At 36.9% G+C, this 17,095-nt stretch overlaps 1 protein-coding gene across 2 annotated transcripts; it reads right to left on the reverse strand.

Annotated features, from left to right (window-relative positions):
* Nucleotides 1-275: 275 nt before the first annotated feature.
* On the reverse strand, nt 276-15,023 carry LOC105058030 (uncharacterized). Of its 2 annotated transcripts, XR_834067.4 has the most exons (6): nt 14,807-15,023; nt 14,093-14,198; nt 13,948-13,992; nt 1,223-1,255; nt 872-1,118; nt 276-654 (listed from the first exon to the last, which is right to left on the reverse strand). XR_834067.4 is itself a non-coding variant. In XM_010940796.3 (5 exons), the coding sequence occupies exons 2-5, from the start codon at nt 14,130-14,132 to the stop codon at nt 940-942; spliced, it is 297 nt and encodes a 98-aa protein (XP_010939098.1). In that variant the 5' UTR covers nt 14,133-14,198; nt 14,807-15,023; the 3' UTR covers nt 701-939. The 2 variants fall into 2 exon arrangements, 1 of the variants encoding a protein (XP_010939098.1); XM_010940796.3 differs by lacking the exon at nt 276-654 and having other exon boundaries at nt 701-1,118.
* Nucleotides 15,024-17,095: the final 2,072 nt, after the last annotated feature.

The following is a 17,095-nucleotide window of genomic DNA, read 5'->3' on the forward strand; positions in this document are numbered from 1 at the left end:
TTGTCATTTCTCAGCCTTTTTCTTTTTCTTTTTCTTTTTTCTGATCTATCAAAATCACTTAATAATTAATGGGACCTATTTCTTCATTATCCTTATGGAATATTTGTGTTGGAAGGAGAAGAGGGTGCCTACATATGGTTGTCATAAAATAAATATTCATAATATCATGGCCACACCATATTTCATAATAATGTTTGAAGAACAATCACAGGATAAAGTAATACTCGGTTAAGAATTAGATTTTAATTTTATTTCAACTTCAAAAGCAGTCTGTGTCAAGTTGTAACCATTACAACAGTTTCCATAAGGTTCCAAGGCACAGACATCATCTAAGCATAGCAATGCTACCGAAAGCTAGGCTTGTTTGGAACTACTAAATTCCAGCATTCTCATCGACAAGTCTTGCATACTCTCTATAGATTCAGCTAGTTCACAATTTATCATGTGAGTCTCCTCCTGTTGCCCTAACCAAATAACACATCTAATGGAGCCACACTATGTAGATCAGCATTCATTCAGAGGTCAGTCAAGATGTCAATAGACAGGGTGCTTGTGCCATGCACCAGACAACATGAACAAAATTAAGGCAGCATTTGATACTTCAGGCTCCCTAACAAATATAATGCGTTCTGCACCTTATCATCCTCGTGCTATCTATCAGAAGCAATTAAAAGTTCGAGATGTCACATGACAGCATATCTTGGGAAAACAAAGATACTAAATTTTCTTACTAACAGTAAACCAAGGCAGTGAGTGTAAACAAAATATTTTTGACATGCAGAGGTTCCATAATAGAAAATAACTTCTCAACAATAGAATCTAAATATAGGAAAGGATCAGGTCATTGAAGGATAATGTAATTCATCATTACCATGATAGATTTTATGTCATACAGAGAGGAATTCTGCAAGCAACAGATCTTTTGTCAAATTCCAAGACCTACTTCGAAGCTGGAACCTCTTGAACATGCTTTAAGGATTCTGGGACTGCTGCTTTTTCTATAACGGCCTTTTTATCAAATTCAGCACCCTGGAATCTGACCTTAGAAGAGCGGTATTGACAACCAAATCCACTGCCAAATCCCCAGCCAAGGCCAAGCCCCACTCCGCAGCCACCTCCTTCAGAAGTTCAATACAAGCAACTCAATAATCTCAAGAAAATTATTTAAAAAAAACTGAAGAAACACCCAATAAATCATGAGACAACAAATTGTTGTGCGTACCTATTCCCAGACCAAAGGTATGTAAGGGCATACCTGGAAAAGATAATGATCAGCAAGCAATTAACAAAAGAGGTTCTGAATTAATAACAAAACACAAGCAAAAGACACCAAAGTTTCAAGTTTTATCTTGGAGTAGGGTATGACTACTTCAATGGAAGTTTCATGTTACAGCCTAATAAATCATTTCTGGTGGCTGCCGGAGTAACAGGCTTACAATCTAGCCAACATCAATGATCAATTCTAAAAAAGTTAAAAATTCCTTGCCAGGTACATACCATCAATTTACTCCAAAATTTTCACTCAACCAAATCTATAGATACACAGTGGAAAGGAAGAAAATGGTGCACTCAGAGCTTCAAATAATACAAATCATCAGTAGTGGCAACCCCCCCCTCTCTCTCTCTCTCATGCGCGTGCATGCTCGCTTGCTGTGTGTGTATGTGTGTGTACATGCATGTGTGCACGTGCATGTGCACATGTGTTTGTATGTTCTTCATACATATGTATGTACATACATAATATATCTCTCTCATGCTTCTCTCACCATCTCACATCACTTCTTCCTTTGCCACCGTCTTCATCTACCACATTATTCCCCTCAACCCCATCAACATCTTAGGCCACTTTGCTTCCACCACCATGCTCTCTTCACTTCCATCTGGCACCCCCTTGTCTTCCACCCCGCCCCTCCAGTGATAGGTGCCATGGCCCTTCCCTCAACTCCTCTCCCTTCTCTGACTCCAGCTGCCAATGCGCCTGCAGTACCACTGCTGGGCCATCTATCCTGCCAGTGGCATGACCCCCTCAAGATGTTTTGCTCTGCCTACCGAGCATTGGGAACCCACCATCATGAGTCTCTGGAGAGTGGGTGCAACCACTCCAGCATGACCAAATTTACTGAGACATGGTGACAGTATGGGAAAGTTAAGGGTCCACAGGGCCAAAGAAGGCAAAACCTATGATGTCAATCCAGAATGGTGGGAGAAGACTCGCTTGAGATTACACCCTCCAACCTCCAATAGAATCTAGCAGAGAAGACAGAGATGGCATAAGCAAGCAAAGAGGCATAGATGCACTTTGATATAGCAAGAGGGCATGGGAGGATGAAGATGATCAGTTTTTTTTTTCCTTATTTCTGCTAGAGCAAAACATCATTTCTTTTCCAAATATTTACGAAACTTTCCACATGCACCTCCACTCAAAACTGTCAAGACTAATTATCCTGATTGCCATCCAAGCCATCCACCCTCTGATGAAGGACTAAAATTTGATTAATTTTATAAAATGTATGAATATAGTAGCAAAACCCTACATATATGCATGTATACATATACATACATATAGACAGATAGATACAGAGAGAGAGAGCAAGAGAGAGAGAGCAGGGGAGGAAGGGAAGGTATTATAACTATCTGATAACTTGAGTCCATGAAGGAGTTAACTTATTCAATGATGACATCTAGGATTGTCCAATGACCACTCACATTTGATTCATTTTTATCAATGATAAGCATTTGCTTACATTCAACTTAAGTAGGCATTGGCATAGAAGCCATCATCATCAGGATCAGAACATAGAGGTTTTGGATTTCTTAATTAGTTTCCTATAAAGGAGTCACATCCTTTTTTCTTGCCTTTCTTCTTTTCCTATTACCTAATTCACTGTTATTAAAGTCCAAAATCTTTTACTAATTTCTGTGTAGTTTTCCTCATCATTTCGGATCGGAACTAAATCCTTCACATTTAACTTCTAGTTTATGCAAACAAGGAATGTTTAAGAGTATGACATCATGCAAAATGAAGAACGAAGGGTTCAAACTTCAAATGATTAAATGAAAGTTCTGGACATCTTCAGAAGCCAATTGAACAGTGTAAAACAAAGGAAGAAAAGCTTTGATCAATTTCGTGCGAACTTAAATAGTGCTCCCTCTGACTATATGCTACATCACTTGCATATTTGTTCTTTTCTCTTTTTTTGAAAAAAAATAGTGGTCCGGTTGGTATCAGATTTAGATATGTATAACTTCTGAAGAGTGAAGACATTATTCTTGAAAAAATTCACATCAAACAAATGAGAATTAATTGAGCAAAAGCATCCAATGTAACGCATGCAAGTCAAACATAGTGGATATATGATGATACAATAGAACTGAAACATGTCGTGGATTTATTGACTTATACAACTTCTGCTCAACCAATGCATGGATTTTAAGAAACAGGCAATCAGGAATTAATACCGTGAAACATGATTCTAATAATGTTGCTGATAGCTTTCTATTCAAGCACTTATTAATTGCCAAGAGGTGCAGCATGATGAACAGGCCAACCCTTATGACTATATGCTAAATTGGTGCCATCTTATTCTTAAGCCAATAAAGAATGGTAAAACTTCTCGGTGACAACTAAATCAATGAAGATCTTGATTGTTCTCTTGGTGCAATTGTTTAAGGCCAAAAGAAAATGAGTTCCTTCTACAGATGCAATGCTAAAGGTCAAAAAAAAATCAAATGGAGAACGAGATTTGAAGATTTCAACAGAGAAACAGTGTCCAGATATCACAAGAAGGGCCATTTAGTGATTTAGACTTTGAGCCATGAGAAGTGTTTTTTTTAGACAACCAAGCTTGCAGAGATAATAAAGCAAGATGAAGTCCCATCAGCAAGTTGACCATAGAATAAATTAAAAATTCCTGACACCACAAAGTGAATGTCAAAGAAGATAAAAAAACAGATAAAGAGGCATCTGCAATTCTGAATTCGAGTACAGATCACAAACTTGAGGATAAGTTTTCCTATGACTGGTGAACGGTGTGTAACCAAAACTCAGTTTTATCTGATCACAAAGAAACAAGAATGGATCAAATATGTTATTATTCACATTGATCAAGTACATATAGATTGAAGGTGCATTTTACTAGTTTGTATTACTATAAAATCACAAATTGAAGGACCAACTTCTCAGCTAAATGAATTGGGGTGGTGTGCTGTTTATTTGATTATGAAAAAAGCTATGTGACCATGGGGAATACATGATGCTATCTATGAATTTCATAACATTAATTCTAGGAGTGTAGAAAATGGTTAAGAACTGCTCCTGTATTCATTCTTCTTATGACGAATTTGATATTTTAGTGTGGCTTAGTTATACAATTTTTCAGAATATCATCATTGATTATTCTGTCAGTCAATGTTAAGCCATCCAAAAATCCTATTCTACATTCTCGTTATTCAAATCGTCCACCCTTGAATCCAAATAAAAATTTTAAATAGAAATATCATGGCTTAAACTTACTTTTTTCTTTCAATTTTATCCAGATTCCTTTATCAGAAATTTATGGCATCCCCTATTTTCCATTCAAACCTCAGAAACCACTAGGATGATAGGACCCATGATCTGACCATTTCTCTCTAATATTTGCATGCGGTTAACTGAACCCTTTTATACATCAATCTTGATCAATTATCCTTTTCATCTGTTCATTCACATATACTTTCCTTTTTCCTTGGCATTAATCCATAATCTTTAACCTAATGTTTCTTTGGCATAAATCCTACAATTTGCAGTGTGGTCCATAAAACCTTACCTCACCTTTTTCCACCCCATCCTTACTCATCCCTTACGCACATCTTAGTTCTTAAGCAACCCCAATATTAACCTTTATCTGTACATCTTGAATATGGAGTTTTGTCACATTAATTGTCACAAAATGAAGAAAAGCCAAAGATTTGACTTCTAGGTCATTCTCAAAAACAACAGTGGAAAACTCCCTTGTTCTTTTCAAACACCAAAAAGCAAATGCAAAACATGAAGGAGCAACAATTTCCAATTGTAGAAAATATGATCTTGACAGTTTCAGTATCCCTACAAAACAAATTTATAAGTTGCTAGTTTCCTTAAGTTATGCTAAATCTGGGTCATTAAAATTGAAATGAAAATTGTCACATGTATGCATATTGCATTGGTCCTTTGATTTTATCAACCCCAGTTCTATCTATAACCATGGAGACTTGATGCTAGTCACAAGCAATGAATCTTAGAATAATTGTCTGATATACCTAAGTAATCTGGTTTTGTGATCTCTCTCATGGAATAGGGACAGAGATCAAGTTCTAAAAAGATGAACTGAAAAGGTGCAAACATTGATTTCCAAATTTTGTATCAGAGAAATGAAAACCAAAGCACAAACCAAATCTAAGCTTAACATTGCCTTTCTGTCCTGCAAAAGGAGGGTAAAGACAAACCAAAAAGAAGGAAAAGATGAAAGAAGCATTCTAGATGCATCAAATCCTATGCTGATAATGATCCTGAGATATATTGTGCCATAGGTCAATGTTTTTCTTCTTTTTCTTGAAGTAGGAGCAATTTGTTCAGACTTATCCATGGTCACAACATGGAGATGTTATACCAGGTTGTAATGTGAATAATATGAATGAAAGAGGTGAAGATGAAAAAGGAAATGCAACAAGAACGACAAGCAGTGAGAGATTAGCTTTTTTGTTCATCATTAGGTCCAAAAACACTCATGCACATGACTTTCCTCCAAAACATTTCCATCGTGGTTACATTAACTCCTCAAGTCAGGTAGGCCCACTATTAAACAACACTCTGTCACCTTTAATGCATGTGATAAGCATAAAATGGGGGGACTCAGAAACCTCTCTCTCTCAAGGTCTCAATCATGTTGTTATCCCACACAATGAATCCCCACTATAATTGTTATCACCCATCATGACAGCTATAACAGAATGGAATGCTTAATTCCGTTGCTAATTTCGGAAAAATAAATTTACAACAAACTTGCAATGGATTAGACATGAAAATTTTGCAATAAAATAAAAATGGACTTAAAAAAGATTGCTAAATTTCGCAGGAGGTTCCCGCGTATCATTAGCAACAGAATTGCAATAGATTAACAGAATTTAGCAACGGATTTACAACGAACTCATTTTCCATTGCTAATAGTTGGTCAAAGGGATTGCAGATTTTTTTGATTAGCTTACAATGGATTTACAACTAAATTTATTCCGTTGCTGATATGAAAATAAAAAATTTGCAATGAAATTGAAACGGCAACGTCTTCGTTGCTAATCTTGAAATAAAAGAACTCACTAGGAAGCGGTTTTGCAACTGAATTACAACAAAATTTCAGTTCGTTGTAAATTTTGCGAGAGGTTTCCGCATATCATTGGCAATGGAATTGCAACGGATTAGCAATAGAATATAGCAATGGATTTTGCAACGAACTCAATTTCCGTTGCTAATAGTTGGTTAAAGAAATTGCAGATTTTTTTTATTATCTTACAACGGATTTACAACCAAATTTATTCTGTTGCTAATCTGGGAATAAGAAAATTTGCAATGGAATTGAAATGGCAATGGCTTCGTTGCTAAGATGGAAACAGAAGAACTCATTAGGAAGCGATTTTGCAACTAAATTACAATGAAATTTTAGTCTGTTACTAATTTAAAAGGAATAATAAATCCTAACTTTCTATTAGCCTATCGTTCCCTCTCTCTCAATCGAGCAGCCCCTGCATGCCTCGCCAAATGATTCTCTGTGCGACCAGCCCCCCCCCCCCCGCTGCCCTGTGCTCGCAACCCTACCCTCCCTCGTGCGACACCATGGTCCTGGTGCATCGTCCCTCCGTGCCATCGTCCCACCATGCCGATCGAATTGAGCCATCCCTCGTCATCGTCCTCCCTCCGCCACCACCGTCATCATCCTCCCCGAGTTCTCCCACTCCCTCCCTCACTTTTTCTCTCTCTCTTCCTCTCTTACGATTGTTTGCTTCCCCTACGGTCGCCACCGTTATCGTCGCTCCGCCTCCACCACCATCCCTCTTTGACTCCGCCAGAACATGATCTCTCCCTTTCTCTCAAGATCTCTCAGGTACGGCCCCTCTCTCTCTATGGCTCTCTCTCTCTCTCACGGTCCATCCTGTAGGTTGCCGCCGTCACCGTCACTACGCCGCCATCACCATCGCTGTACGGCCGCCGTCGTCCGCATCTATCTCGATACCCCTCTCTCTCTCTTTCTCTGGGTGTTTATATTCTTTATTCTTTTCATTGATGGAGAGGCAGGGGATGAACATTTGTTACTATTTTAAACTGACAGATTATCAATAAGCTTCTTAACTTGGTCTTGTTCCTGCAATTCTCCTATTTCTAACCCTAAGCTTCCTGATTTTCACTTAACATCCACCTCATCCTAGTAATTCATTGAATGTTGCTGTTTTTATGTTCCATGTGTTTGGAGGGCCTCTTACCATAGATCGAAAAACATAGGCTTAAGAATATAAATTATTTATCTAATGATGTAGGATGTACTCCCATTGATCATAGTTCTAATCTTGTCTACATTTATACCATTCTAAGTTCTTTTTTGTGTTTAACCGTGTTATTAACTCATTATCTATCTTCAACAATAAAAATTATAGTTGTACCTGTGAATATAGGCTGTCAATATCATCTATGACAACAAGATTCTTAGTCTTTACACATTGATCTTAGTCTTTACCGGACTTCTTAGGCCTGGATCATCAAACTTCTTGCATATTGATCTTAGTCTTTACTGGGATTAATGGTGGATGCGACTGCTTGGATATAGCATTGTAGGCTTTTTTTACCTTGGTGGGCCCTTGTAAGCCTTCAATTGGAATATTGGATATAAGATTCATAGATTTCTTGCTACATTTATGTTGACAGGCCATTGGTTACCACGTTGTTCATAAACTTGGCCATCTACCCCATTCTCTACCTAGTAGTTTTGGTCAGATGGACCTCTATATCATTCTCCAGTGGTTAAAATATCAAGGATGGACATCAGAAAAGTTAAACATGGCATAGGTATTCTATTAACTTGAGAAAAGCTGAGTACTCTTGCTCCTTATCTCTAAATCAATGGCTTTGCTATCCTAAAAATGCTCTCTTGGTTATCTAAGGAGATTCTTTTGTTTGTTCCTGTGAAAGAGAAGTAAATTGCACCTGACCATGCTGGCACATGATCAGAGAGGCCAATCCAGCTGTTAGGAAGATGTTCTAATCTCAGATTTTTCTCGAAGAACCAACTCAATAAATAATCTAGTAGACATGTTAGCTGCGCTATTATACACTACCCTCAGCATTATTCAGCATGTGATTCCTTGAGTGTCTGACTGCTATAATATTTTGTATTATCTTGGTTCTTTGCAATATCCTATATCTGTATTTAAGACAGTATGAGTAATCTGTGGAATTTAATCTTCCCTCTATATTTTCAAGTCACTTCTCTGGCAAGAATTCAAATTTGGCCTCTGCAATTTGTTAATATGCTACACTAAATGTTTATTAAGCAAGGATTTATGTCAAAGTGAAAGAGCTTCCTTTTTCCAACCTTCCCTAAAGTTGAAATTGAGTGGCTAAAAGGCACTAGTAATATTCCATCTTTTTTGTCTTTTAAATCATATGTTTGTAGGGAACATGATAAGCATGACAGTTAATTCATATTCCGACTAAAACAGCTTCGATACCATAAGTTTATTAGTGCGAAGGGACAAAGTATCAGTTTTCGTATATTTGTTTGCTTTCATTTATTCTATTTGCTTATTTTTCACTAAATGGTTGCTTTTTGCTAATATAATTGCTTTCAGTTTATGTATAAAATTTCATTTGAAAACAACATGAGAGAGTGCATTAGCCTTTTTAAATTGTTTCTATATACTTTTATTGCTATATACATTTAAGATATTGGTAGTTTAATATGAATTTGATATTTATTAATGCACAATGATAGTTGAACATAATGGATCAGAGTTGGATGAGCCATAGGGTCTATAGCGGAAGGGTGACACAAAAATTTAAGAATGGGATTGATGAGTTCATTGCAGTTGTAACATCGAATCCATTGACTATGAAAGGAGATAAAATTCTATGCCCATGCACGATATGTAAGAATAGAAAGTTTTTGATCCCTGACTTGGTGACAGTGCACCTTTACAAGAAACAGACTCTTTCAGGTTGTTAAATTTCAATCAACTGTGCCATGTTCTGAAAGGGATCTAGATTTTCCTCCAAGCACATAGAAAATCTTTCATATGTTTGCATGCATTCCTTTTAAGTGGTTTTCTACTAGGCACCCAAATACGAATTGAAACTCCATATGGTGTGTTCTTATCTTGATGTTGGTAATGTACATTGCTAAAAGTAAAGGGAGCTTTCTTCTCATCTTTTCTTTCTGAAGGTCTTTTTTTTTTCTCTCATCTTTTCTTTCTGACAGAGGTACAATATCAAAGCTTTAGTCATATAATTGCATCACTACAAACTATAATATCTATAACTAAAAGCTCATGATAGAAACTGTCTGATATGAATCTAAATTTATCTTGAAATTATTTTAGGGATTTGAGCTTGGTTGATCGGCAACGTATAAGGAGGTATTTGACCACATGCACCAAGACAAGAATGGTGACTTTGTCAATGAAAAGGCAAAGAAAGTTAGCGTAAGTAATAAACACTAATTGTAATTACATGGTCTTATATGCATATGCACCTATTTAATTTATTTGGATGCTTTGGATTTCATTTATATGTTTTTATTAAAATACTTTCAGCATGTTATGTTACTTCTATTATAGAAATCATATGACTAGATTATGCATAGAAAGTACGGTGAAGACCCAACAATCCAACCTCATTTTGATGTTGATACTTAGGTGGAGGCGGCTAGACCATGCAAAAAGGGTAGAGTATTTGGATTGACTCAGTATATATTTGTTTCTAACAGCCCATCATCTATAGGTGCATCTAGTACGGCAACCTCGAACCAAACAAGACAGCCTCATGATCCATTGGCTCAAGAAATGCATCAGCTCAAGAATGATATGCAGAAGATGAACAATAGTTTGGAGACGATACAGCAAATCCTTCAGGCTATGACCACTCCACATCCATCACTGGTGCCATCATCCTCTGCATCTGAGCATCCTGGATCTTCAGAAAGGAATCCTACTGCAGTTCCTCCTTCGATTCCTCAGGCTGCACTATGGAATTGGCCAGGTACTTAGTAGACTTCTCCTCTTGGTTGGATGCGCTCGCCAATGAACATACAACGTACTCCTATGGCACCATCTTCATCTCCATAAGAAGTAAAAAAATGTTACTTTTACTTTTTCTTTACTTGTGCTTTTCTTTATCTTTTTTTTATTTCTTAATGTATGATGTTAGGCATCTACTTCGGAGCATCATGCATCGGGGGGCGATAGAGATAGACAGAACACCGGTGGTGGCGATATGCACCTAGGAACTCCATAGTTTTCATTTCTTAGTATCTTTTATTTTATGTATGAGAATCTTGTTGGGTATATGTACTTTACATATGCGTATGATATGCACTCTGTGTACTGTATGTACGCTTTGATATACTATGCATACTTTATAATATATGTACTTTATTAATTTTTTGATGTTATTGAATGAAGAATTAGTATTGTTTTGGATAGCTTGAAATGATTATAGTTGTTGTTGGATGTATAATAGGTATATATAAATATTATGTTTCAAAAAATATAATAAAAAAATTATAAAAAACAACAATTTAGCAACAGATTAGCAACAGAAAGAAAATTTAGAATCAATGAATTAGCAACGGATTGACAACATATTAGCAACGGATATTTGAAATTTATGCAATGGCTTAGAAACGGAATTGCAACGAAATATTAAAAGTTTAGCAACGCAATAAAAATGGATTTGCAATGGAATCCAAAAAATTTAGCAATGAAATAGAAATGGAGTTGCAACGGAATACTAAAATCTTAGCAACTAAATAGAAACGGATTTGCACCGGCATACTAAAATAATAGCAACGGCTTTACAACGAAATAGCAATGGACTAGCAATAAAAATTTAAAAGTTTAACAACGGATTAGCAATTGATTTGCAACGAAAGAGCCACGAAAATTATTTGGATCGTAAACTCATTGTGCAAAAATGAGCAACGGAATAGCAACGGATATGAGTTTCGTTGCTAATTAGCTACGAAGAATTTAACAACACAAGCAAATCCGTTGCCAATCCATTGCTAAACAGTTTAGTAACGGATTAGCAACGGATTTTGTCCATTGTTAAATAGCCTTTTTCTAGTAGTGTATAATGGAAAATAACTGGAAAAATAATGGCTTTATTTCTCTGGTAGTGTATAATGGAAAATAACTGAAAAAATAATGGCTTTATTTCACACGTCAATATTTGCTGGCAAAATATATTTTTTTAAGACCTTACTGTTGGACCATATTTTGTCCACCAGATGACATCTTCGAGCCCCAAGTACATGGCGGACACCTGGCTTCTTAATGCAGAGAACTCGGGATGTGGAATCTGTGCGGCCCTAAAGTCATCGATTAGGTGCCGATCATGAGAGGTCTGCCACTCGACAGACCCAGCATCATCGGCTTCCGATCGATGATATCTTTTCTCAACCTCACTCCTTATAAGCCATCCACCAGATCAGACACCTCCTGGAGCACCTGGCACACAGACCTTGCGGGACTGATACCCTGCTGTGCGCCCACTACTCTTCCAGACATGGGCGGCAAGCTCTGCGACAGCCTACTAACACCCACCATTCTAGCTCTTACAGCTACTATTCCAACTCTAATCGATGCTAACCGCCTAGTAAGCTCCCTCCTACGAGGAGCAGGTAGCAGTAGCAGATGGGGGGACCTCAGGCTTCGACCCGAAGGAGAAAAAGAGAGACTCTTAAAACTGAAAATCTCTCGCTCTCACCACTATTTTTCCACAGTTCTCTCTCTCAAATCGTCACTAACTTAAGCATCGGAGGGTCCCTCCGTCAGAGAACCCCACACCTTATTTTTCGACGATGTGCGAACTTTCTTTGCAGGTGACTGGATTTCCGACTTAGCGCCTGCTAACTCCAGCGAGCACTCGTACCGAGCCGCCCGATCCAGCCACTCCACCACATCACCCGACCTGAGAGGAGCAGCAATTTCTATTGGAGAGATTCAATGCAAAAAATTGACTTGTGAACAAAAATAGTATCTTATCTAGAAAAGGTACAAGTGAAACAAAGTCATCATTTGTGCTCTAATGGACCTTGATAACACTAAATAACACGTTATGATGGTCATTACGCTCCCTCATTAATATACATATAATGTAATAGATAGGGTCCCAAACCATTATAACAGTCGTCATAGCATTATAACAGCCAAAATTTTGAACCTCTCTTTCTCTCTCTGTCTCTCTGCACAAGACCATGTGAAATGTTTACTATTATATGAAGCAATTAATGTGGAGCCTACACTTTTGCAAAGTCTGGCTTCACATGCCCCTAATCAAGAGTTTCATTTAAACATACTAGACATAGATAAAAGTATCTATTTATGAAATGCACCTTTGATTGTCACACAACATGATTATTTAATCTAGACATTACATTGCATTCCTACATTTCGCATAGTGTTTTTAATTTAGAAATATCCACCTGAGTTTTCTAGCAAATCCACATCAACATCTGAATTTCTATGTCCTCCTATCCATACACCACCTTATCACCCCATCATCTGGTCAATAAAGAATTATAAGCCTTATGCTTTGTAAATTTGACAACTATTATCTTTAGGAGGCTATGATGACACTATACTCAAGAACTACATGTTCATTTCATTTGTCCACTTCAAATTCAAATGGAGGCCAGCCCATTTATTTTACTATACTTTAATGTTTTAAAAGATTGTGCATGACATACAGGTGGTCAATGGAAAACATTGCACCAAAACATTAGGCGGGTGTCCAGGCAAGTGCCAGAAGTCAAGGCAGCATAAAAATCCCTTAGGACAGGGCCATCCCAGCTCTTACGTGGAATAAGATGCACCATTGTTCCACCCTGCCCGACAATTCAGATAAGGGATATCCTGAAACATGCCAAAGGGGATGCTGGGATGACAGTGGGATGGTTCTATTCCAACACTTGGGACAGTGCCCAATCCTAAAGTCCCATAAGATGCCTCCCTAAGACTTGAATCCATTATAAAAATAATAACAGGTAAAAAAAAAAAAACTAAAAGAAATATTATGGTCTAACAAATGAAACATGGGATATCAAGGAAGATGTAGTAAACCAACGAAAGTTATCGACTTAATAAAATTCAATGTTTGTTTATAAATTGATTTGATCATGGTAATCAAAATATGAGAAAAAACATTAAGGCAGGAATGTACGCAAGTTGTACGCATGACAGTCTTTCAAAGCATTGGTTTAAAGTACTTAATAACACATATTCAGCAGGCAGTGCAGATACACAGAGAGCTGAAACATTTTAATTTTTTTGTTTTTATGAAATAACAATATTGAAATTATTCTAATTAAACATTCAGGAAGGTCTCCCACTCGCAAACATGCATATCTCAAACTTAATTTCAACACATTCTTTCAGATCTGAGATTGGGGTGTTCATAATTTAGTATACAATGATATGCCCTCCTAGTACTGAGAGTTTAACCAGTGCTGCAAGTACCACACTAATGCAGTGCAACCTCTTCCAATATTGACACTACACATTCTTCAGATTCAATAAGAAAATGCATGAAAACTGAATTCATGGTATGCAGAAGGATAGAAATTTCTTGAAAGCCAAACAGGTATACATTTTCCTTTAATCAAGTAACCTGGACTTGACAAGGGCAGCATCATACCCCAATTGCAGAAATCTGAATGAAAAGAAACTCACCTCCAAAACCCCATCCAACTCCAAACCCACAACCAATGCCAAAACCTGCCACACAAGAATTTATTTTCAGATAAACTAATTAAGCTACTTCTATCCAGAAGTGGCAAACTACTATTTAGTTAAACACAAAATGATGCAATCGTACCAAAACCAACACCAGCACCAGTAAAGCTTGTGAATACCATGCTTCCTGACTATTCCAGTAGCTTCACCAGACCACAACCTTGGTCGATAGACTACAACCAGGAGTACTACACCAAAAATAATAGTCAAGCATATTTCAAATGCATATTCAAAGTTCTGATCCATGTAAATAAGTAAACACGCATGCATACGTCGTTACGTACATATAAAGAAAGCGAAGGGAACCAAAGATCTCCTCACAATCAAAACAATGGAAAATTTTCATTCCCATTCTTTGGATAGAAACCGACAGACAAAAACAACGACCAGTTATGTTCGACTACTAACTCTTCATATGATTTTGGCTTGCCAGGACGTTTTGCCGTACAATTCAAGTAACCTACAGGGCTGTGGCCAGATCTTAGACTAACAACCAATCTAATTGGACCTGCTACCAAAGTTTCAATTTCTGATAAATTCTTTTCAAAGACAAAGTGGTGCAGATACGAGAAAGTCCAATGAGACCGACGGTCGAGCGAGTGGTGGGCGATAACCAGCTGTAGTTTGGACAGGCGAAGAGAAATTGGGGCAGAAGGTATGATGTGTGGAAATGGTGAAACTCAGTACGTGGCCGAAAACAAAATTGATAAATCCTGTAATCACTGATGACTATCGCCAATATAAAGAATTCAAGAAACAGAAATTATAGAGAGAAGCAAGAGAATTTAATGCTTACCCAGCTCAAGGGCCTTTTAGACTTCGGCCTCTTCGATGAGAACCCAGATCTCGGCTACTGTGGAAGGAACAAGTTCAAACTTCTGGATTGTTCCTCGCTCAACTCACAAAGACCGTCGCAAGACCTCGTTCTGGTAGCCTACGGAATTTTCTTCACTTTCGCTGGGTCGGAAACTGCCGCCGGTCTACCTTTCTGTCTGTGCCACCTGAGTATCTGATTAATATATATATATATATATATATATATATATATATATATATATATATATATAAATAGAAAGTGAGATAAGTAAAAATTCTCACGTAGTATAATATCAACCTCCATTGTACCACATTAATATAAAATAATATTAATATTATATAATTAATTATAATATTAAAAATATTTAAAAAATATTTAAAATATTAAAAATAATAAACTAATATAATTTTTTAAAATTCTATTAGACTCTCGAGAACTCTCAATTTGCTATATTAAATGAGCTTGATCATTCTATTTTTTTAAAAGATTCTCAATTTCTGTATTTTTTTTTTTATTTTTATTTAAATTTTATTAAATTTTTAAGAGCTCTGAACATTCTATATATTAAATATATATTATTATTATTATATTTTTTTAAATAATAAATTTATGTGATTTTATAGCCTATGCGCAATGTGTGAGATAAAAAATTAAGTTTATTATATAATCGATCGAAAGATAAGGTAGGAATGAGACTGGAGGAAAATAACAAGGCGATGCTACAGGTCATAATTCAACGTTGCGGCGAAGACGATCGTCATCCTCATCTATGAGCATATCGAGAGGTCAAAATATCAATAACTGATTATTTTCTCTCTAATCATAATTATTCTTATTAATTTTTGCTTCGTTGTCCTCATCTCATTAGTAGAGGGTAGGAATGGAGAAAGGGATAGGGGACAACATCTGGTTTTTGATTCGGATTGCTTATTAGCCGCTCATTTATCGCAAGTTTGGTTAATAATTTTTTATTATTTTTTATTTTATGTTGAAGGTGGGATTTGTCTTATCTGTTTCATCTATTCGAGCGAGAAATATGTTCATTATTATGCTGTTTAGCTCTGAAATCTTTTTGATAGGCTATCTCTCCTCTTAATGTCTCCTTTCTAACCCTAGTTTAATAAATTAGGTGGGGTTGTTATTTTAATATTTTTATTTATCTTAGGCCAAACTGCTATTTCAAGACGTTAATTTTCAGTTAATTTTTATTTTAAAATATTTTTTTTTAAATTTTGAAAGAAAGATAATTTTTTTTTAAAATTTTCAGATGAGAACTAACGCTGTTAAAATTTTTTTAACAGACTGAGTCACGTGACCTGCACATAACAGAATTTTGCTTCAGAAGTCTATTTTTATTTGCAATCTTTCGAATTCTTTGGACCATCGGACGAGAGAGGGGAAGTGAAAAAGGCAGAGAACTGGGGAGCTGGCGATTGTTGTAGAGAGATTTGTTGCTTGATGGCATTTTCGTTGCTTTTCATGGTGAGCATCTCCGTGTCCCAACTTTGTACCTTCTCTATTCTCTGGAGTTTTTTCTTAGCTTCTTTTTCTCGAAATTTTTGGTCAAAATCGCACCTTGTTTTCGTTTTCCCGATGATTTGCTTTTCCGCTTCGAGGTTTGGGTTGCGTTCTCCTTAACAAGTGTTGCAGATGGAGGCTTTGGTCATGGATTTAAAAAAAGTCGACAGCCTTTTTTCTTTTCTTTAATGGGTTTTTTTTAAGTTGCTGTAGGATCCATTAGAGACTAGATTCATGGCCCTCTAGTTGGCACATGTGCTGGCAATCTAGAGTTACAAAATTTTGGGAGGTTTGTTCATTGACATGATCGATTTGGCCTTTTTTATTTTTAAAGTAAAAGATTTAGCCTCTTTGTCTATCCACTTGTTTTCCTCCAGTCACGGAGGGAATTCAGGACCTTGCTTGCTATTTATAAGGACACTGGATTGATTTCTTTGTTTCCATTGTGTTCAAATGAGACAGCCATGGCTCTTCCTTGCGCCTTCCAAGATGAAGAAGAGGAGGAGGTCTTTTTCAACTCGAGAGAAGACATATCATCTGTCTCAGATTCCTGCCCCAACAGCCTAGCAATCCATGATTCATGTCCGGAAGGAAGTTTCGATGCCCCTCGAGTGACCCTTGGTACCAGGTCTGGGTCCAGAATCCTGATAGCATACGGGAGCGGCGAGATAGATCCATGAGATGGATGGGTCTGGATCCGGTTCACAATCCCCATCGAGACTCTGCCGATCATGGCCAGGAACTCAAGAT

The sequence above is a fragment of the Elaeis guineensis genome, chromosome 15 (assembly GCF_000442705.2).
Source record: "Elaeis guineensis isolate ETL-2024a chromosome 15, EG11, whole genome shotgun sequence".
Taxonomy (NCBI): Eukaryota; Viridiplantae; Streptophyta; class Magnoliopsida; order Arecales; family Arecaceae; genus Elaeis; species Elaeis guineensis.